Source organism: Martes martes, assembly GCF_963455335.1.
Source record: "Martes martes genome assembly, chromosome: 4".
Lineage (NCBI taxonomy): Eukaryota > Metazoa > Chordata > Mammalia > Carnivora > Mustelidae > Martes > Martes martes.
This window is the reverse complement of record NC_137891.1, coordinates 155,576,953-155,599,506: the sequence shown is the minus strand read 5'-3', so window position 1 is coordinate 155,599,506 and position 22,554 is coordinate 155,576,953. Positions and strand designations below refer to the sequence as shown.

Genomic DNA, 22,554 nt, shown 5'->3' with positions numbered 1-22,554 from the left:
CAGGTCTAAGTCCTGGGGTTCACCAATGTTTAGCAGTTAGGAAGATGACGAAGAACCAGCCAAGGAAACCAAGAGCAATTAATAAAGTTAAAAGAGAACTAAGAGCATGGTGTATTTTTAAGAAAGCATTTCAACAAAGAGAAAATGATCAACCAGGTAAATGATCTCAGGGCTTGGTGAAGTAGAGATCACTAAATGATCTTGATAAAATAGTTTCAGTGGACTGTAATTGATTAGAGAGAATGAAAGGAGACGAAAAAGAAATGCCTACAAGAACTGTCTTGAGGAGTATTGCTATAAACACGGAGCAGAGAAATAGGGAAGTGGTTAGAAAAAGATACAGGCTCAAGGGAATTTTTTTTTTTTTAGATTTTATTTATTTATTCGACAAAGAGAGAAAGAGCACCAGCTGGGGTAGGGGGAGAGAGGGAGAAGCAGGTTCCCCACTGAGCAGGGACACCAACCCAGGGCTCCATCCCAGGACCTTGGGATCATGTCCTGAATTGAAGGCTGAGGCTTAAGGGACTGAGCCACCCAGGTGTCCCTCTTTATTATTCTTAAATGGGAGATAGTATCACATATTTATATGTTGAAGAATGGCTCAGTAGAGAGATAAAAACAGATGATGGCCTTAGAAAAGGGACAAGATAATTCCTAAGGGTGATGTCCTTGAACAGAATAGAGGGATGGGATGGGATTTAGCCCACAAGTAAAAAACTTTTACAGTCATCCACTAGAAGAAGAGAAAGAGGGCATTCACATTCGTGTGTAAATATGTTGATAGCTGTGGCAACAGGACCATGAGATAGTTAGATATCTTTTGACTATCTCAAAGTTACCAGTGAAACAGAAAGCAATTTCTTTTTTTTTTTTTTTTAAGATTTTACTTGTTTGAGAGAGAGAGAGTGCGAGAGAGCACAGAGGGAGAGTGAGAAGGAGAAGCAAACTCCCTGCTGAGTTGAGAGCCTGATGCAGGGCTTGACCCCAGGACCCTGAGATCATGACCTGAGCTGAAGGCACTTAACTGACTGAGCCACCCTCGTGCCCCAAGAATGGTGAATTTTCAATTATATTTCTCTCTCCCTCACTGTACTCTTCTTTAACAGAAGAATCATGCCATTCCTTCTCATATCCTACAACCTGGCCTAATGCCTGGCATATATCAGATTCCTAAGGATTTAACTATCTCAGGGCACCTGGGTGGCACAGCTGGTTAAGCACGTGACTCTTGGTTTGGCTCAGTTTGTGATGTCAGGGTTGTGAGATCAAGCCCATATTGGGCTTGCTCAGCACAGAGTCTGCTCAGCGCAGAGTCTGTTTATGACTCTCTCTGCCCCTAACCCCTGCTCATTCTCTCTCTCAAATAAATAAATAGATCTTTAAAAAAAACTTAATTATGCAGATTTTCTACAATGAATACTATTTTTAAAAATGGTTACTGGGGGCACCTGGGTGGCTCAATTGATTGGCCATCTGACTCTTGGTTTCAGCTCAAGTTGTGATCTTGGTTCATGGAGTCAAGACCAACGTCAGGTTCTTAGCTCAGCAAAAAATCTGCCTGTCCCTCTCCTTCTGCTCCTCCTCTGACCCACACAATCTCTTTCTCTCGCGAATAAAATCTTAAAAAAAAAAAAAAAGGTTACTGAATTGGAAAACTTCTATTTCCTTATCAGCTACCCCTCACAGTCTGATTTCACTCTCATTCCTCTCATTTGAAGGTCACCAACAACTTTTCTTTTTTCTTTCTTTTTTTTTTTTGAGAGAGAGAGAGAGCGCGCGCGAGCGAGCATCGGGAGGGGGGCGTAGACGACAAACGGAGAGAATCTTTTTTTTTCTTTAAAGATTTTATTTATTTATTCATTTATTTATTTATTTGAGAGAGAGGGAAAGTGAGAGAGAGCACAAAGGGGGAGGAGAGGGAGAAGCAGGCTCCCCACAAAGCAGGGAGCCCAACTCAGGGCTCAATCTCGGGACCCTGGGATCATGACCTGAACCGAAGGCAGATGCCTAACCTACTGAGCCACCCACCTGCCCTGGGAGAGAGAGAATCTGAAGCAGGCTCCATGCCAAGCACAGAGCCCAACCTCACACCCTGAGATCATGACCTAAGCCAAAATCAAGAGTCAGACACTTAACTGACTGAGCCACCCAGGCACCATGAGGGTCACTAACAACTTTTACTAAATTCAGACTCGGCCTGCCTCCTCCCTCTACGCCAGGCTCAGATACTTTGCAGAGCTGAGATTTCTACTTTCCCTTCCTTCTCCCCCCTACCATCTGTTTTTAATATTTTGTCCTCCCGTGACTTCTATGACATTACACTTTTCTCTCAAACTCTTTTGACTGTTCTTCCTCTGTTCCTTCCTGCTGCTAAACACAGTCCCTAGAAATATTTGCCTTCAGCCTCTACCTTTCCTTCCCTCTATATACTCTCTCCTTAAAATCCCATTTACTCTATGTAGATGGTACCTGAATCTTTTTCTAGTTTTATGCTCTCCTCTAAGCATTAAGTCTGCATTTCTAGCTATACTCTAGATATATTTTTACCTGGAAGTTCTGGAGCAGGTAAAAATCAACATCTTTCCCCCATTTTCTATAAAACAACTGTTCCTGACTTGCCTATTTCTATAAATGGCACATTCATTCTAAGCCCAGCAAGCTCAAACCAGTCATCTTTAACTCTCCCCCCAATCTCGTACCTACTCTATTATTAAACCCTTGTGCTCTTAGCTCTATATTGCCTCTTACTTTGACTCCTCAACTCCTTTCCTAGAGCTGCTCTCCTAGCTAACAGTGTATTCCACCTTTCCATCATTTCATTCCCCTGCTTAAAACACTTTCTTCGTTGTGGTTTCTGTGGTTTGGGGTTTTGTTTTTTTTTTAACTTAGAAATAAAATTCAAATTCCTTACCACAGCTCATTAGGCTCTATGCATCTGCTCCTTCCCACTTTCAAGTTCATCTCCTACCACTCTGTGGTTCACACTGTAAGCCAGCCACAGCAATCTTTGTATTCACTGGATCCACCAAATCTTTCCAAAAATCAGTGCTTGGCATTTTCTGTTCCCTCTTCCTGGAACACTTTCCTGGCTGGTTCTTACATATCCTTACGTATCTTACATATCCAGAAGTAGGTCATTTCCTCACAGAGGCCCTCCTTCTCGAAATTATCTTAAATTACCTGTCCCTATATCCCTATCACATAATCCTGGGTATTTCCTATATAGCATTTCATATACTGTGAAGTTATTTTTTATGTGTTTATTGTGTCTTCTTCTCCTCTATTCCTACTTCTACCTCCAAATATAAACACGATAGACAGGAGACCATGTCCAGCTTGTTCATCATTTCCTTTTCCTAAAACAGTACTTAGAACATTGTGGGCATTCAATAAATATTAAGTAGTTAAAGAATAAATTTATTCTGGATCACCGTTACCTCTCAATTCATAATAGTCTATGTTTTAAATTTTTTTTTTTTAAGTAAGCTCTATGCCCGAAGTGGGGCTTGACTCGTGACCCTGAGATCAACAGTAGCATGCTCTACCAACTGAGCCAGCCAAGCACCCCAATGATTCATGATATTCTAACCCTTTACTAGTATCTATCCTCTTTTATTCTTTCTTTTCAAATATAGTCTGATCATATACTTCCCTGCTGAAAAAATGCAATGGTTTCCTCTGCCTACCTACAAAATTAAATGCAAACTCCACATTTTAGAATTCAAGGCCCTCCTTAACATGAGGCTTTTACAACCCAGCATCCCCGATCACTTGTTCCTCTTGTTGACTTGGCCCTCTAGCCAAATGGGACTGCATCTCAGAGAACAGGGCACTACAATTTCTCACCTCCATATCTCTGTTCCTGTTGTTACCTAATCCTGCAACTTCCCCTCCCACTTTTACATGGTCAAACCCATTCCCTTCTTCCAGATACATGGCAATGCAATTTTTCCCATGAAGGGCAGCTTTCTATATCCTCTCAACAAGATACCTCTTTCCTTCCTTTCAGCCCCCAAAGCACATTGTTTGAACTTCTCCCATTATTTTGGTTTAATTCAAAGCAATTTTCTTATTCCTGTTGCCCTCACCAGATTATGGCTACTTTGAAGAAAAAAATGTTAACTCTTTGTTAGATCCTCTGCAGAGTAATTAGTACTGAGCTATGAGAATTTACTAAACCCTAGTAAGACCATCACTTTTCTGCCTAACAAAATCTACCAAGGCCCAGCTAAACTGTCATTTCCTCTAAAAAAACTTCTGTCTTTCTCTTATTTATTCTTTCTTTTCAAATAGTTACTGGGTACCTACATGTCAGACATTCTGCTAGATACAAAAAATTTTAAAATATTCTTGCCAATGTCCATTGACTAATGGACAAATAAAATGTAGTACACACATGCAATAGAATACTATTCAGCCTTAAAAAGGAAGAAATGTATGACATGCTACAATATGGATGAACCTTAAAAACATTACTTTATATAAAATAAGCCAGACACAAAAGGATAAATATTGTATGATTCTACTTATATGAGGTACCTAAAAAAATCAAATTTGCAAAGACAGAAAGTAAAACAATGGTTACCAGGAGTTAGGAGAAGGGGTAAATGGGGAGAACTCTAATATAACACTACAATGCATTAAGGTATAGTATATATGTATCTCTACTATTCCACCATTACACACCAAATTATGAACTCTTGAGGGTAAAACCACATCTTATTCATGCCCTTATTTCTGGTCCTACCATAACATCCAGCACAACAATAACCCTCTAAACTTTAAAGCTGCCCAACAATAGACTGGGCTGCCTCAAAGGGAAGACGCTAGCTCCCTCTGACTGAAAGATCACAGGAAAGCTCAATGACTCTGAAAAATGTTATGCAGGGAATTCCAGCATCTGCAGAAACCCAGTTGAATGAGGTAGCATTAATGATCCCTTCCAGCTGTAGGTCTCTAGCATAAGAATTCTAATGGTGGCTTTGAGTGGGACCCCTTGACAGCTTTTGTTCCTGAACAGCACTGCAACTTCAGGTAAGTAACAGAACTTTTGCAGGTTCTTTTCCTCAGCCCAAGATACAAAAATTGTCGCTATTAGTTAGTTGCATTTAGGAATCTAACCATCATAAAAGAATGCCTTAATGTGGGATTAAAACCATTTTTCAGATAAATGAGGACATTCATTCTGTTAATAAATATTTATTAGGCATCCATTGTTTAATGCCTATCCATTATCACACATTGCAGTCTGGAAATATAACGATGATCAAAAAAGTCCCCAATAGCAGAGAACTTAATTCTAGTGGGCTGAGAACTACAAAATGGGAAAGGAGAAGAAAATACAGAAGCGGCCCATATAGAAAATTAAAATGAGGCACTATACATCCTCAGAGAGCTACTTTGGATAGAGTAGTTCAGGAAGACCTGAAGAGGTGGCAATTATGCAGACATCTGAATGACAAAAAGTAAACAAAGATGCGAAGATCAGAAAGGCCTATTGCAGAGGCCCTGAGGGAGGCATAAGGCTCACTTGCCTGAAGTATGAAAAGGTTAGAGAGGTTGAATGTAGTGGGGGTGGGGGGGATGAAGTTTAAGAAGTAGACCAAGTTCAGGTCAAATAGAGTTCTGTAAGCTAGAATAAAATCCAAATTCTTTACCTTAAGTGCAGTAGAGAAACTCTTAAAAGAACTTTAAGCAAGGGAGTAATCCAGACTCATTCCTTAAAATGATCACTCTAGTAGTTTCTGTGCAGAAAATGGTCAACAGGGGTGGGGAAAGTTAGAAATTGTAAGATGCTGAGAGGCCTGTCAGGAAATGACTGCAAAAGATCAAGCAAGATGATGGTGGGCTTACTGTTGGGTGGTAGAGAAGTATGATGAGGTTACGAATATAGATTTGGAGGTAAAGTTGGCAGGACTTGTTCAATGATGGATCTGGATGTGAAGATGAGGGAAAGTAAGGGGGGGGGAGCTGTAATTTGAGTACTGTAGAAATGGTGGTTCTATTTCTGGGAAAAAAAAGTAAATAGAAGAGAAACAGTTTGGGTAGGAAGAGTTGGGTTAGAAAATAAGAATTCTTCTTTGACCATGTTCAAATTAATATGTATCCTAGTTATGTAAGTAGCAAAGTCAAGTAGGCAAGTGGATATATGCACGTGGAGATTTGGAGGTCAGAGCTGGAGATGGGGTTTATGAATCATCACCATTTAATTGCATATTAAAGCCATGGAACAGGACAAGCTCACCTTGGGAGAACCAATACAGAGAAGGGAAGGAGGTCCAACTCCAAGCCTGGAACACTTAACATTTAGATATTGAGCAAAGGAATGGCTGGCCTAGAGTTAGGAAGAAAATCAGGAGTGTGATGTCACAACAGTCAAGACAATAACCTGTTTCTAGGAAGAAGTGCCTATGACTAAAGCTGCCAAGAGGTCAGGTGAGGTAAGAAGAGAGAAGTGGTCATGAGTTTAACAGTCCTTATGAGAGTGGTAAAGACAGAAGCTGACTAGAGCAGGGGGAAAAAAACTAAGTGAAGTGAATCATTATAGAATTTTGTTTATTCCTCAGCATAACTAAAGTTCCAAGGTATTAACTTCTTATAATGTCTTTACCAGAAACTCCAAATTTCTAGCATAAAATACATGATTCTTCCTAAAGATAGTAGGCAGAAAGGCAGCAAAGAATCAGATAAATCTGAATCTGACTCCATCCTCTGCCATTTACTAGCTATATGTCCTCAGGAAAGTTTCTTAACCAGGTTAAGCTTCAGTTGCCCCATCTATAAAATGGAAATATTAATAATACCTAATTCATAAGGTTGTTGTGAGGAATAAAAAGATATTGCATGTAAAATGCGTAGCACAATATCGCTGCTATTTTCATTATATTTTTCTTTAGGTAGTCCCTTTTTTAAAAAAATCACAGTACTTTATTGTAATTAGACTATTTTGATTGTTAAAATTAAACGTAAAAATATCTGATGCAGTTTTCCTAATCTTTTAAAATATATGTCCCATATTTGTAAATATAAAAGGTGATACATCCATCACTTAGGAAATTCTAATATGCCCACATGGATGGCATGATAGAGGTTAAGAACTGTTTTATCTTCTACATATCCTCGTAAGCCTAAACTATGTTAAGCTTTACTCTCTGAAGTGTGCATTGAGGAAAATAATAGGGCTATTAGAGAGGTAGATTCCCAACATATCTTAATAACCTCAGGCTGTCCCCATGACTTCTACTTCATATACAAGGTCAACAGTATTAATTCTTACTTCGTAACTTACTTTGAGGGATTTTAGCTTTTCAGTTTTATTCCTACATAAAAATTAAAATTGTTGCCATCTTTATATAAGACATTTAAATATTTAACATATGGAGAAAGGATAGTCAAACAACTAAAACTTATGTATCTAAATTAAGTAAAAATATTTTAAAAATGTGTAAATAATCATTTAAATCAGTACAAAAATCTCTGTATACCCAGAAATAAATAACACTAATACAGCACTAGTCACAATGCTGAAAAATACTCACCGCAAAGTCAAAGTATAATCCCCCTGCATTTTTGTTGAGGCATCTCTGACCAAGAACGTACCATCTGGCATATCCCGTAATTTGTCATTAACCTCCTCCCTGAAAAAAAGAATTATAGGGAAAAATGTAATCATCAATTGTTCTCTTCACATATTATTACTAAAGCTAGTTGGGAGAGGAGTATGTCTAAGGTCATAGAATAATGGGGGCCTTCAGAGGTCATTTAATTCCTCCCCCTAGATAGGATCTTTCTGTTTTGATTTTCAGTATTATGCAATCTAAGGAAGGTCTATTTGCTTTTTAAACTCTTCCCGATTTCAACCGTCTGTAGGGGATAGTATTTCCATTAAGCCTTTAGGGCTTCCTTAGGCAGGTCTGAACTTGCAGGGTTTCAGGAAAAACCAGCAGCTGTTTAGAAAGAAGGTTGTGTTTAAGCAACAGTGGCAGCTGTGTCTGATCAGGGGAGGGGAAATTCACTAAGTTCACAACCTTTCAATATAATCTTCTCTAATATGAATTTATAGTGATGATAAATTCCTCCTGCAGAGTTGGTTTAGGACTTTAAGAAAAAACACTAGAGGGGCGCCTGGGTGGCTCAGTGGGTTAAAGCCTTTGCCTTCGGCTCAGGTCATGATCCCAGACTCCTGGGATCAAGCCCCGCATCGGGCTCTCCGCTCCGTGGAAAGCCTGCTTTCTCCTCTCTCTCTGCCTGCCCCTCTGCCTACTTTTGATCTCTGTCTGTCAAATAAATAAATAAAATCTTTTAAAAAAAAAAGAAAAAAGAAAAAACACTAGAACACTCAGGATATGGTAGGGCACAGAAGACTCTTGAGTTACAGACCCACAAGGTCTTAGAATATAAATTTAAACAGTTGAACAATTATAAACAAATATTTTCTGATCTATTTTAATACAAAATATATTAGGTCTCCTTCAAAAAATTAAACATAGAATTACCATATGACTTAGAAATTCCACTTCAGGGTATGTACCCCAAAGAACTAAAAGCAGGGACTGGAGGGGCACCTGGGTGGCTCAGTCAGCTAAGCAGCCAACTCCTGATTTCAGCTCAGGTCACGATCTCAGGGTTGTGAGATTAAGCCTCATATGGGCTCCACGACCGGCGGGGGGCCTACTTACGATTCTCTATCTCCTTCTGCCCCTCCCCCCCTTTAAAAAATAATAAAAAAATAAAAATTAAAAAAAAAAGGGACTTGAAAAAACATTTATACACCAATGTTCATGGCAGCATTATTTACAATAGCCAAAAGCTGTAAACAATCCAGATGTTCAAAGCCAAATGCCCAGATGAATGAAAAATAAAAATTTGGTATATACACATAATGGAATATTATTCAACCTTAAAAAGGAAGGAAATTCTGATACATGCTATAACAACGATGAACCTTGAAGACATTGTGCTAAGTGAAATATGCCAGTCACAAAAGGATAAATACTGTAGATTCCACTTATGTGAGGTACCTAGAGTAGTCAAATTCATAGAAATAGAAAGTAGGATGGTAGTTTCCCAGGGTTGGGAAGAATAGGCAGAAAAGGCAGTTAGTGTTTAATGAGTACAAAGTTTCGCTTTGGGGGAAGATGAAATAGTTCCAGAGACAGATGATGGTGATGGTTGAACAATAGTGTGAATGTACTTAATGCCACTGAACTGCACATTTAAAGATGGTTAAAATGGTAACAAAGAAAAAAAATGAGTGCCACTTTGGTAGTTGAAGAGAACAGACGAAAGAGAAATACAAGCATATTGAAGAATACACCATCAACCTTGAACCCAATCTGACAGAAATGGATAGGTCTTTTTTTAAAAAAACTCAAGAAAAACAAAAAATCTGAATATTCAAATTCAATATATATGTACTTTCTCCCTTCTCTAGGTTCAACATTTCCAAAAAATCACATTTCACCTAAGAAGCATTTTACTGCTCTAAAGTCCCATTTCTCAAAATGAGGCACGTGAAGAGTGCATCAAAATCACCTGGGGAGGTTGTTAAATGTAGATTCCTGGGCCACACCCCAACTGATTCTTATGCATGCAAAGATTGTGGAGCTGTTGCCTTAGACAGAAAGGTAAAGAAAATTAAGTACCTATAACTATCTTTTATAGAAAAACACATGTAGCTATCCTAAATCTTTTAAGTTTCATTATTCAGAGATCTATCCTTAATATAGTATTAAAAGTAATAATCACACCTGTAATTTAAAGATCTTCTTGACAATTTCTTGTGTAAGGACAGCATTTAGAAACTTTTGAGGTGTTCTCACAATTTTTAAAATGGTAATCTTTAAATGACAACTAGTAGGACATGAAAATGTTTTATTTTTAACTTCTCAAAACTAATTTGTTTCTAAACTGCAGTGAATTATAGTAGTATTCTAGTTACCTTGAAATATCCCCCCAGTACCATTCTGCATCCTGAAGAGAAACAGAACTGTCCTTCATTCCATTTGTAACGGCTGAAGTCATTGGCTTAGGTGGCTTTGGTGGAAGAGCTAGAAGAAAAATGAATATTATTTGGTAGCTATAAATTACTATTTGTTTCTAATTTCCTCAGTCAGGAACAGCTCATTAACCAATGTACATTAAGATTTAAATAATTATAAATTAAGTGTTATTTTATGTTAAACATTAGCCAAAGAAGGAATCCTTCTAGAACTCTACCAGTAACTGCCTAAAAGGTGAAGTTTTCAAGCTACTTGGGTTTTTTCCCTTCTTATAAAGTACTAACTTTAAATTTGTCTCTCAAAAGACAATGGGACACCCTTTAACAAATAATTCAGTCCAAAAGCCATTAAGTGAGAGTAGTCATGATGGCCAAGAGTTGGTTGTCAGAGCCCAAAGCAGGTGAAGGAGGATTACGTCCATATAGGAAGGCAGCAACACAGCACAGGATCTCAGAGCTGGAGGAGGGTGAGGAGGAGAGCCTCACCAGTGCAGCCAGGCATGAGATGCTAAAGCTGAATGAAGGAAGAAGTGCAGTGGCTTAGGGCCCGGATGGCCCAGAGTAGTGGAGACCGAGCCAATGAGGACACAATCCTCAGAAAAGGGCATACCAATATAACGGGACAAAGTCAGATAAGGGTGAAGAGTTTCTACTTGGGGGAGGGGAGGCTGGGAGGTGTCGAGGGAATGCAGCAATGACTATAAGAGATGGGGTACATACAGAGTGATAGATCAAATAAATACAACTATTAAAAATAATAGGAACCAGGTTTCTCATAGTCTAAAAAGGAAGTTACAAATATGGAAAGGTGAAAAAAACAGAAGGATCCCTCTAGTTTGAACTGGAATTACAGCTATTGATATGAACTCATGAAATTTAATAGAAAGAGAGATGCAAATGTCTATACATGTAGGTAATAAAACTATTCCCTCTGTCCCCTGAGAGGTCCTACGATCAGCAGCATCCCCAGTATGCATAACTAGCACCCAGATCTTAGTTTTTAATGCTATTCTCTACTAAAAAGAACCAGGGCTCTTTGAAGAAAAGCAGATTCCAAGGCTGAGGTAGAGCTGGGCTACAGCTGGGGTAGAGCAAGAACCAAATGAACCTCAGACATCATGTTATACCAAAAAGTAAAAAGCAAGTGCTTGAAGAATGAGGGGCCATGACAAAAGAATAAAGAAGCCACCTTGAAGGGGTTTCCACTATCAAATATGGAACAACTCAAGCATTGATACAAATGATAGTAAGGTAATATAAGCCATCAAACAAAATAAGAATCCATGTGCCCATTCAGATGTAAATGAATAAATGAAAAACCAAAAGATTAATAGGGAGGATTTATATAATCTCAAAGGGCTTTCCCATAAAATGCTTATTAGTCACAAAAGTAAAAAGACAAATAATAGTAGTGGAGAAGCCTGGCAAACACTACCTTAATCAAGTAATCAATCAAGTTAATACCACCAGTAATGATAAAAACTTGGGCCCCCAATAGGATGCACTGGGAAGGACATTAATATCACTTCTGGGATATTCCTGCCAAATACGTATAAACTGAATTTAATCATGAGGAAACATCAGACAAATCACAATTTAGAGACATTCTACAAAAAAAAAAAACAAAAACTGGCCTGTAATCTTCAAAATTGTCAAGGTCATGAAAATCAAGAAAGATTGAGGAATCATTCCAGACTGAAAAAAACTAGAGAAGCATGACAAATGCGATGTGTAATTCTGGACTGGATCCTTTTTGTTATAAAGGATATTACTGGAACAAGAATGAAACCTGAATGGAAGCTGAAGATAAGATTGGTACTGTAATGTATCAACATTAATTTTCTGCTTTTGTGTCACAATTATATAGGAAAATGTTCTTATTGGTGGGAAATACACAAAAATGTGATCATTGTGGGGTATCATGTCAGCAACTTACTCTCAATAGTTCAAGAAAATAAGTTATTAGTACTGTACTTGCAACTTTTCTCTAAGTTTGAGATGGTTTCTACTTTTTTTTAATTAACAAAAAAGACAATATGGGGGGAAATGGGAACAATGTGAATATGTTCTTCAAAACAGAAACTCTTTACTGTCAAATGTTTTTAACAAGGATGTCAAAAAATTCAATGATGAAAAAAATAGTCTTTTTAATAAATGATGCTAGGACAACTGTTTACCCACATTCAAAAGAATATAGTCAGACCCCTGCATCACACTGCAAGAATTAACTCAAATGGATCAAAAACCTATATGTAAAAGCTAAAACTATAAACCTTTTTTTTTTTTTAAAGATTTTATTTATTTATTTGTCAGAGATAGTAAGCACAGGCAGACAGAGAGGCAGGCAGAGGCAGAGGGAGAAGCAGGCTCCCCACTGAGCAAAGAGCCCGATAAGGGACTTGATCCCAAGACCCTAGGATCATGACTTGAGCCGAAGGCAGCCGCTTAACCAACTGAGCCACCCAGGCGTCCCTATAAACCTTTTTTTAAAAAAGATTTTATTTATTTGGCAGAAAGAGAGAGAGAGAGCACAAGGGGGGAGCGGCAGGCAGAGGGAGAAGCGGGCTCCTTCCCAAGCCAAGAGCCCAATGTAGGACTTGATTCCACAACCCTGGAATCACGACCTAAGCCAAAGGCAGACATTTAATTGACTGAGCCACCCAGGCAGCCCAAAACTGTAAAACTTTTTAAAGAGAGCAGGTTTGAATCTTCATAACTTTGGACTAGGCACTGGTTTCTTAGGAACCAAAAGCACAAAGTAAAGGAAAAAAAATAATAAACAGATAAATTGGACTTGATCAAAATTAAAAATTTTTGTGCTTCAAATGACATCATCAAGAAAGTGCAAAGACAACACAGAGAATGGCAGAAAATCTTTGTAAATCATATATCTAATAAAGCTGTATTTAGAATAAAGAAGTCTTACAACTTAATAAAAAGACAAATAACTGAATTAAAAATGAGCACAGGATCTGAATAGACATTTCTCCAAAGAAGATATACAAATGGCCAACAAGTACATGAAAAGATACTATCAGCCATCAAGGAAATGAAAATCAAAATCACAATAAGATACCACTCCAGGGGCACCTGGGTGGCTCAGTCAGCTGAGCATCCACTCTTGATTTCAGCTCAGGTTGTGATCTCAGCGTCATGGGATCCATCCCCTGTGGCACTCCAGGCTCAGTGTGAGGTCTGCTTGGGATTCTCTCTCCCTCCCCTCTGCCTCTCCCCTTGCTTGCTAGAGCTCTCTCCCTCTCTCCTTCTCTGTCAAATAAATAATAAATAAAATCTTAAAAAAAAAAAAAAAGATACCACTTCACACCCATTAGGATGACTATACAGTTGACCCTTTGATAATAGGGGTTTGAACTGCATGCATAGGTCCTTCTATACACAGATTTTTTTTTCAATAAATACATTAGAAAATTTCTTGGAGATTTACAACAGTTTGAAAAACCTTGCAGACAAAGCACACAGCCTAGAAATATCAAAAAGCTTAAGAAAAAGTTAAGTATATCATGAATGCATAAAATGTATGTATATACTAGTCTACTTTGTCATTTACTACCATAAAATATACACAAATCATAAAAAGTCAAAATTTATCAAAATTTTATGCAAACACATACAGACTATACATGGCCCCATTTGCAGCTAAGAGAATTATAAACAAAGGTAAAGACACAGTACTAAATCATAACTGCATAAAATTAACTGTAGTACATACTTTACTACTCTAATAATTTTGTAGCCATCTCCTGTTGTTATTGTAGTGAGCTCAAGCATTATGAGCATCAGCTTAAAATGCCCTGTGTCACTAATCATCTCTGCATGAACAGTTCATCTCTCCGTGAATTACATATTGCCGTAAAAAGTAATCTCCCATCGTTCTTGCACCTAGAATAACACCAAAGGACCCATACAAAGTGCCACTAGTGATGCTGAAAGCTCCCAAGAAGCAAAGAAAAGTCATGACATTACAAGAAAAAGTTGAATTGCTTGACTGAGGTCTGCAGTTGCCCACCAGCCTAAGGACTATTGGTTTTAAAAAAAAAAAAAAAAAAGGAAATTTGAGAAGCTATCCCGGCAGCTACGTCAGTAGATGCAAAAACCTTGCACTTTTTAGGAAATACCTTTTTATCCTGTATTGAAAATGCAGCCTTTATGTGGGAGTAGGATTGCTGTAAGGTACCTATAGACTCTAATAGTATTCAGAAAAAAGCTAAGTCATTATAGGACAACTTAAAGCAAACGGAAGGTGAAAATCTAAAACTGGAGAATTTAACCAGCAAAGGGTAGTTTGGTAATTTTAGAAAGAGGCTTTAAAAATGTCAAGATAATAGCAGAAGCAGCTTCTGCCAACCAAGAGGCAGCAGACAAGTTCCCAGAGGCCATTAGGAAAATCATGAAGGAGAAAGGACGTCTGCCTGAACAGGTTTTTAATGCAGACAAAAGTGCCCTTTTCTGGGAAAAAATGCCACAAAGGACATTCATTAGTAAGAAAGAGAAGCAAGCACCAGGATTTAAGACAGGAAGGGATTTAAAAAGAAAAAAAAAAAAAAAAAGGACAGGAAGGGATAGGCTAACTCTACCATTTTGCACAAATGCAGTTGGGTTTACGATCAGAACAGCCCTTATCTATAAAGTTGCTAACCCCCGAGCCTTGAAGAGAAAAAATAAACACCAGCTGCCAGTCTTTTGGTTATACAACAAAGCCTAGACAACGAGAACCCTTTTTCTGGATTAGTTCCATTGATGCTTTTTGTCCCTGAAGCCAGGAAGTACCTTGACAGTAAAGGACTGCCTTTTAAAGTTCTTTTGATATCAGACAATATCCCTGGCCACCCAGAATCCCACAAATTCAACACCAAAAGTGTTAAAATGACCTATTTGCCCCCAAACACATATCTAAATCAGCCTTTAGATCAGGGAGTCATAAGGACCTTTAGGGCTCATCATGTACAGTACTCTTTGGAAAGGATTATCAGCACTCGGGAAGAGAACCTTGATAGAACATCATGGAAGTCTAGAAGGATCACATCACTGAAGATACCATCACTGTTACACAAAAAGCAGTGAAAGCCATCAAGCCTGAAATGATATATTCCTGCTGGAGAAAATAGTGCCCAGACGTTATACATGATTTCACAGGATTTACAACGGAGTTAATCAAGGAAATCATGAAAGAGACTGTGGATATGGAAGAAAAAAAGAAGAAGAAGAAAAAGAAAAGGCGAGTAAAGGGTTTTAAGAACTTGGAGAAATTCAAGAGCTAAGTGACACATCACAGGAATTAACAGAAGACGACATGACGGAGATGAGTGCTACTGAACCGGTGTCAGATGACAAGAAGGTGAAGAAGCAGTTCCAGAAAACAAGCTGACATTAGACAACCTGGCAGAAGCGATCCAAATATTCAAAACTGCTTTTGATTACATTTAGGAATTTTCTTTTCTCTATCTTGCCTTCATTTGTATGATACAAGCACTGAAATGGTAGAAGGATTGGTACTGTATAGAACATTTTTTTAGAAAAATGAAAAAGCAAAAGTCAGATAGAAATTATTACATATTTCCATAACGTTACATCAAGTGTGCCTGCCTCTCCTGCCTCCCCTTCTACCTCCTCCTCCTCTTCTGCCTATGCCACACTAAGACAGTAAGACCAACTCTTCCTCCTCTTCAACCGACTCAACATGAAGACAACATGGATGAAGATCTTATGATGATCAAATTCCACTTAACAGCAAATAATCATCATACTCAACTATATGTACATACTGTAGATAAGAAATTTATCTGTTATACATGTATCTTGATATGAAAATCTAATAACTATATAGCAAGAACTGCATGAAACATTTTTGTCATCATCATTGCCAATCATATTGATGCTTCATTATCAATGCATGAATTGTTGTCTCTGCAAATACATATGAATTTTTTTCACATTATCTTCTCATTTTTTATGTCTGCTGTTAGTAATATGTATAACATCTCAGTGTTTTGTATCATATCATTGATGCAGGTATTGAAAGATGATTTTGTAAACAGACAACATAAACTTATACAATCAATAAATACAACACCGTAAATGTATTTTCTCTTATGATTTTCTTAACTAACATTTTCTTTTCTCTATCTTGCCTTATGGTAAGAATACAGTATATAAATACATACAACAGGCAAAATATTTATTAAACAACTGTTTCTGTTATCAGTAAGGCTTCTGGTCAATAATAAGCTATTAGTAGGTAAGTTTTTGGGAAGTCAAAATTTATACAGAGATTTTGGACTACACGGGGAGTGGTGTTTCTAACTCTCACATTATTCAAAGGTAAACTGTAATCAAAAAGACAAGTGTTGATGAGAATGTGGAGAAACTAGAACTCTCATACACTGCTGATGGAAATATAAAATGATGCAACTATACAATTTAGCAGTTCCTCAAAAGGTTAAACCTAGTCATCATATTACCCAGCAATTTCAATCCTAGTTATATACTCAAGAGAACTGGTACATATGCCCATAAAAAAACTTGTATATGAATGTTTATAACAGCATTGTTTATAATAGCCAGGAGGTGGAAACAACCCAGTATCCATCAAGAGATGAATGGGTAAATAAAATGTGGTATATACAGGGGAATATTACTTAGCGGTAAAAAGGAATGAAATATTCTAGAAAATGTATGGTTCATGGTTCATGAAATGAATCATGGTTCATGAAATCATTTAGGTTAAGAGAAAAGCCAGGCACAAAAGTCCACATTAGATTATTCCACTATCCAGAACTGGCAAATTTACAGAGACAAAAAGTAAATTAATGGTTGCCTAGGGCTGGTGGTGGGATTAAAGAGGAAAGGGGAAGGACAGCTAATGTGTGCAGAGTAGGGTAATGAAAATGTTACAAAATTGTTTGTGGTGATGGTGGCAAAACTCTGTGAATATACTAAAACCTACTGAATTATACACTTTAAGTAGGTGAATTATTATGCTATGTGAATTTTATCTATCATTTTTTAAAAAGCTGTTATCTTAAAAAAAAAAAAAACACAAACCCATCAGGCTACCAAAATTACTAGATGGAGTAAGAGCTTGCTATAATCCATACTTTTTTCCTAAATGCTACTTATACGTATCTTGTTTGGAAAGGACTTGATGTGGCTTATAAAAGTAGCTAGAGTTGGACCTATAATTTTGCAAAATTTAAAATTCTTCTACTTATCCATTTATAAGGATTAACAGTTTAAACTTACACTATATAAAGCATTTTGCTATAGCTATGAAAGGTACAAGGACAAGGTGTTTCCAGCACTCATAAGAACAAACCTACATGGAACAACATATAGAAACACCTAACCATAACACTCAGCAGAACAAAGTAAATATTATAGTAAAGGTAAAAGCAAAGTCTAATGGAAACCCAGCAAAAGGAGCAATTGATCCCCTCCTGCAGAAACTTCAACGCAAACGCTAAGCTGCTCAAACCTAATCCTTAGTGAGCTGAGTGCCATGACCAGCAGGGCCCAACATTATGTTTTCCAACTTTTTAGAAAAACTTTCAAAAATTCACTTTGGTATTTTTTTTTTAAAGATTTTATTTACTTGAGAGAACAAGAGAGCACAGGAAGTGGGGGGCAGCAGAAAGAGAGGGAGAAGCAGGTTCTCTGCTGAGCAGGGAGCCCAATGTGGGCTTGATCCCAGGACCCTGAGATCATGACCTGAGCTGAAGGCAGGCGCTTAACCAACTGAGCCACCCAGGTGCCCACTTTGGTATTTTTTAATTAAAGAGAATATTCAGGGGCTATAGGACTGTAAAAAGATTATTTTAGTTGTAATCTATAAATAATTTATAAACAGTAAAGTATCATATCAAAGTTAAATGTACTGAAGTTGATAACTATGGTATACTATGGAATGTAAAGGAACATTCCTATTCTTAGGAAATATGTATTATGGTATTTAGGGGTTAAGGGCCAGGATGATTGTAACTTAAATAGTTGAGAAAAGAGCAGTATGACTTTATACAGATAGAACATGAATTATAAAACAAATTGAATAAAATGTTAATAAGTGGACCTGATTATGTTCTTTGTTTTTTTTTTTAAGATTATTTATTTATTTATTTCACAGACAGAGATCACAAGTAGGCATAGAGGCAGGCAGAGAGAGAGGGGGAAGCAGGCTCCCTGCCGAGCAGAGAGCCCCATGTGGGGCTCGATCCCAGGACCCTAGGATCATGACCTGAGCCGAAGGCAGAGGCTTTAACCCACTGAGCCACCCAGGCACCCTTGTATTCTTATTTTTGAAACTTTTCTGTAAGTTTGAAATTATTTCTACATAAAATATTTAATTTTAAAAAGTTAAGAATCAGAGTTAGGTACTTATTAAAACCAGGGAGGAATGGCAGATCTCAGCCTTTATAGTCTATGCTAGGGTTTGACTTTATAAACGATGGCTTTAAATTAAAAAAAATAGAAGAATAAAGGCTAAAACAACATTTGAATGTATGTCTCCAGTCTGTGCTAGAGGAGAAGGGGGACACCCAATTATATAAGCAGTCAGAGAGACTTCAAGCCTTTTGATTCCGAGTACCACAAAACCAGGAGCCAGCTATATATCCCTCATTTTAGGGTGAAGTTTTAACCAACATTCTGTCTGAAACTCTGACCAAAGCCTTTCTTAATTCTGTAACCCAAACATACAGCACAGTGGCCGGTACACAGTACACACAATAAATGTGTTCATTCAACAGTGGCTGACCTACTTATTCTAGGCCTTTGTCTCCTCCATCCATAAAATAGGTCTAAAGTAGTTTCCTCCATCCATAAAATAGGGCTAAATCCTTGTAAGATGATTAAATGAATTAATATACGTAAACTGTGACACACAGCAATCAATGAATATTAGCTGTTAGACACAGGTGCTAGGCCAGATGCCAAAGATAATGACAAGACAGTCCAGTGGGCATTTTTTATTAAAGCTTTTATTTATTGGGCACCTGGGTGGCTCAGTTGGTAAAGTAACTGCCTTTGGCTCAGGTCATGATCCTGAAGTCCTGGGATTGAGTCCCCCATCAGGCTCCCAGCTCCACAGGGAGTCTACTTCTCCCTCTGACCTCCCTTTTCATGCTCTCTCTGTCTCTCTCTCTCAAATACATAAATAAAATCTCTTTTTTTGGGGGGGGGGGGAACCTGGGTGGCTCAGTGGGTTAAAGCCTCTGCTTTCGGCTCAGGTCATGATCCCAGGGTCCTGGGATCGAGTCCCACATCGGGCTCTCTGCTCAGCAGGGAGCCTGCTTCCTCCTCTCTCTCTCTCTCTCTGCCTGCCTCTCTGCCTACTTGTGATCTCTGTCTGTCCAATAAATAAATAAATAAAATCTTTAAAAAAAATTTAAAAAAATCTTTTTTTTAAGATTTTATTTTTATTTATTTGACAGAGAAATCACAAGTAGGCAGAGAGGCAGGCAGAGAGGGGAGGAAGCAGGCTCCCTGCCGAGCAGAGAGCCTGATGCGGGGCTTGATCCCAGGACCCTGAGATCATGACCTGAGCCAAACACAGAGACTTAACCCACTGAGCCACCCAGGTGCCCCACTAAAATCTTTTTTTTTTTTTAAGATTTTATTTATTTGAGAGTGGGAGAATGAGAGTGCACGAAAGTGGGGAGAGTCAGAGGGAGAACCAGACATCCTGCTGAACTGGGAGCCCTACGCAGGACTCGACTCCAGGACTCCAGGATCATGACCTGAGCTGAAGACGGTCGCTTCACCAACTGAGCCACCCAGGCGCCCCTGGTGGGCAATTTAAATAAGTAAAACATATAATTACTGTGCTATGGTTAAACACAGTAAAAGTATTTTTAAAGTGTACCTTAAAGGGTAAATATTATAGTATATGATTTAGATCTCAATTTTTAAAAAATAGAGTGATGGGCGACCCTGGGTGGTGCAATCAGTTGGGCATCCACTCTTGGTTTCAGCTCATACCGTGATCTCAGGATTCTGAGATTGAGCCCAACATCAGGCTCCGCAAGAGTCTGCTTGACATTCACTCTCTCCCTCTGCCTCTCCTGCCCACTCTCTCAAATAAATATTTAAAAAGAAAAAAGGAGACAGACACAGGAAAAAATAGGATGCCATGGAGCACAAAATAAGGGCACTGCATCTAGAGAGAATCAAGGAAGAAAAGACGGTGTCCTACACTAAAGGAACAGCATGTTTACCTAAAAAAAAAAAAAAAAAAAAAAAAAAAGTCCAAGAGAGAATTTAAAGAAATGCCTGAAACATGGAGAGTACAAGGTAGAGAGAGTGGAAGTTCATTTTAGTTACCTGTCATCTCCTGTGTTCTTACCCCAGTGTAGCCACCTCCCCCACTAAACCATCTCTTCATTGCTCATCATTCCATTATGTCTTCTGGGCTTTCCTCCTTGATCATTCTCCCTACATTGTAATTAAAGTATTTTATTATTTCAGTATCTTCCCAGAAAGAGTTTTTTCCCCCACTTCCTAGCCTGCTCTGAAGTCTGGCTTTTCCTGAAGAACACTACTAATCTTGCAGCCCTTGCTCTTAGAAGGTTGCTCATTTTCCCACACCTCATATACTCTGGGGCTCCGTTCTTCCTTAGCTTTCAATTTTCCTAGAAGGCCCTTTCTTCCTTTATCCACACCTTAAAACTGGTATTTCCTTGACCCACTTTTTACTCTATACTTGCATCTACTCCCATAGCTTCAAATAACATCTATACTCTGATCCCAAAAGAGTATTTCTAATAAGAAAGTATTTTCTAAATATCTGAGTGTCCAACAGAAGACACCTATTATGTGTCAAGCGCTGTACCAGGCACGGTGAATTAGACCAGTGCTTCTCACATTTATTTATAATAAATTACAAATAACCCAGGGATCTTATAAAGATATAGAATATGGTTGGCTAGGTATGGATTGAGGCCTGGAATTATGCATTTCTAACAAGCTCCCAGGTGATACCAATGCTGCTGGTCCAAACTTTGAGTAGCAAGAAGTATATACATGTCTCTCTTTGAAAATCTTCTATGGGATAGGAAAAAAAAATTAGGCAAGTAGATTACAAGAGCCAAAATACAGTTGATTTAAAACATGTGGTTCTTTACTACCTCTAAAATCTCTCCAAATTGGCAATAAAAAATATTTTTAACAGTATAAACACAAAATAGCAAAGAGATGAGGAGAGGAAACAGCAGCAGATGATAACAACAAAACTTTAATACAGAAAAAGCAAATAGATGAATTTGACTTGGTAGACTGCAAAAACTGAAACCTAAGCCTGAAACGAGAAACTCTAATAAAAAAAAAATCTAATTCACACCACTGTGTTCTGGGAAGCCAGAAATTGATGGCACAACACATCTCTGAAAGGAAGACTGAATGCTGGGACCATAACCTGAAGAACTGGCTGACAAGTCTACAGAAAGAGCAGTTAGATCCCTAGTTCTCCACCCCAACCCCCAAGCAACCAGTCAACTACCCTCCTCCACACCACACAAAGGCTGCCTGTCAACTTACTGATCCAGAGAAGCAATTAGAGAGGCTCTGGACTAAGGGAACACCAACCACAGCTAGGACTAGGGTAAGTCCCTAAATGAAAATAGGAGAATTAAGGAAAAGACAGATGTCCCAACTCCCTTCCCCACCTCAGTTCTTTGAACACTGCACCACCAAGCTTTCCTTCCCCGGGAGAAGTCAGGTAGATTTTTCTCTGGGTAAACTGACAAGAACACAAAAAAAGACCTAAAGATATAGATATTTGGGGGTTACCAAAGAAAAAGATATTCACATCTCACCAACTTTCAGTGAAGGGCTCCAATTAACACAGCTTGATCACTGACATGGAGGTTCCAATCAGCTTTTTAGTATATCATTCTTTTTTTTTTCAATCTTTTTATTCTTTTTTTCATTAACATATAATATATTATTTGCTTCAGGGATACAGGTTTGTGAATCATCAGTCTTACACAATTCACAGCACTCACCATCGCACATACCCTCCCCAATGTCCATAACCCAGCCACCCTATACCTCCCCCATCCCCCCAACACTGCCCAGCAGCCCTCAGTTTGTTTCCTGAGATTAAGAGTCTCTTATGGTTTGTCTCCCTAGTGTGTCATTCTTAAATAAGAACAAACCCTTTAAAAAAGGAAATTTTGACACATCCTACAATATGGAGGAATCTTGAAGACATGTCACAAAATGACCGATAAACCAGTCACAAAAGGACAAAGATTGTGTGATTTCTCTTATATGAGGTAGCTAGAGTAGTCAAATTCATGGAGACAGAAAGTAGAATGGTGGCTGCCAGAGGCTGGGGGGAAGGTGAATAGGAAGTTAGTTTAATAGGTACAGAATTCCAATTAGGTAAGATGAAAAGGTCTGGAGATGAATGATACTTATGGATACATAACAATGTCAATATACTTAATGCCAAAGAACTGTACACCTAAAAATTATTAAAATGGGGCTCCTGGGTGGTTCAGTCATTAAGCATCTGCCTTCAGCTCAGGTCATAATCCTGGGGT

General features: G+C 38.2%; 1 protein-coding gene across 1 annotated transcript in view; it reads right to left on the bottom strand.

Annotated features, from left to right (window-relative positions):
• Positions 1-22,554, bottom strand: part of LOC308340836 (phosphatidylinositol 3-kinase regulatory subunit gamma) — a 123,494-nt gene that overhangs the window by 38,692 nt on the left and 62,248 nt on the right. Inside the window, exons 2-3 of the mRNA XM_080800258.1 lie at positions 9,941-10,049; positions 7,539-7,637 (exon numbers count right to left, since the gene is read on the bottom strand). Coding sequence (XP_080656384.1) covers positions 7,539-7,637; positions 9,941-10,049 — 208 coding nt within the window. The remainder of the gene's footprint in view (positions 1-7,538; positions 7,638-9,940; positions 10,050-22,554) is intronic.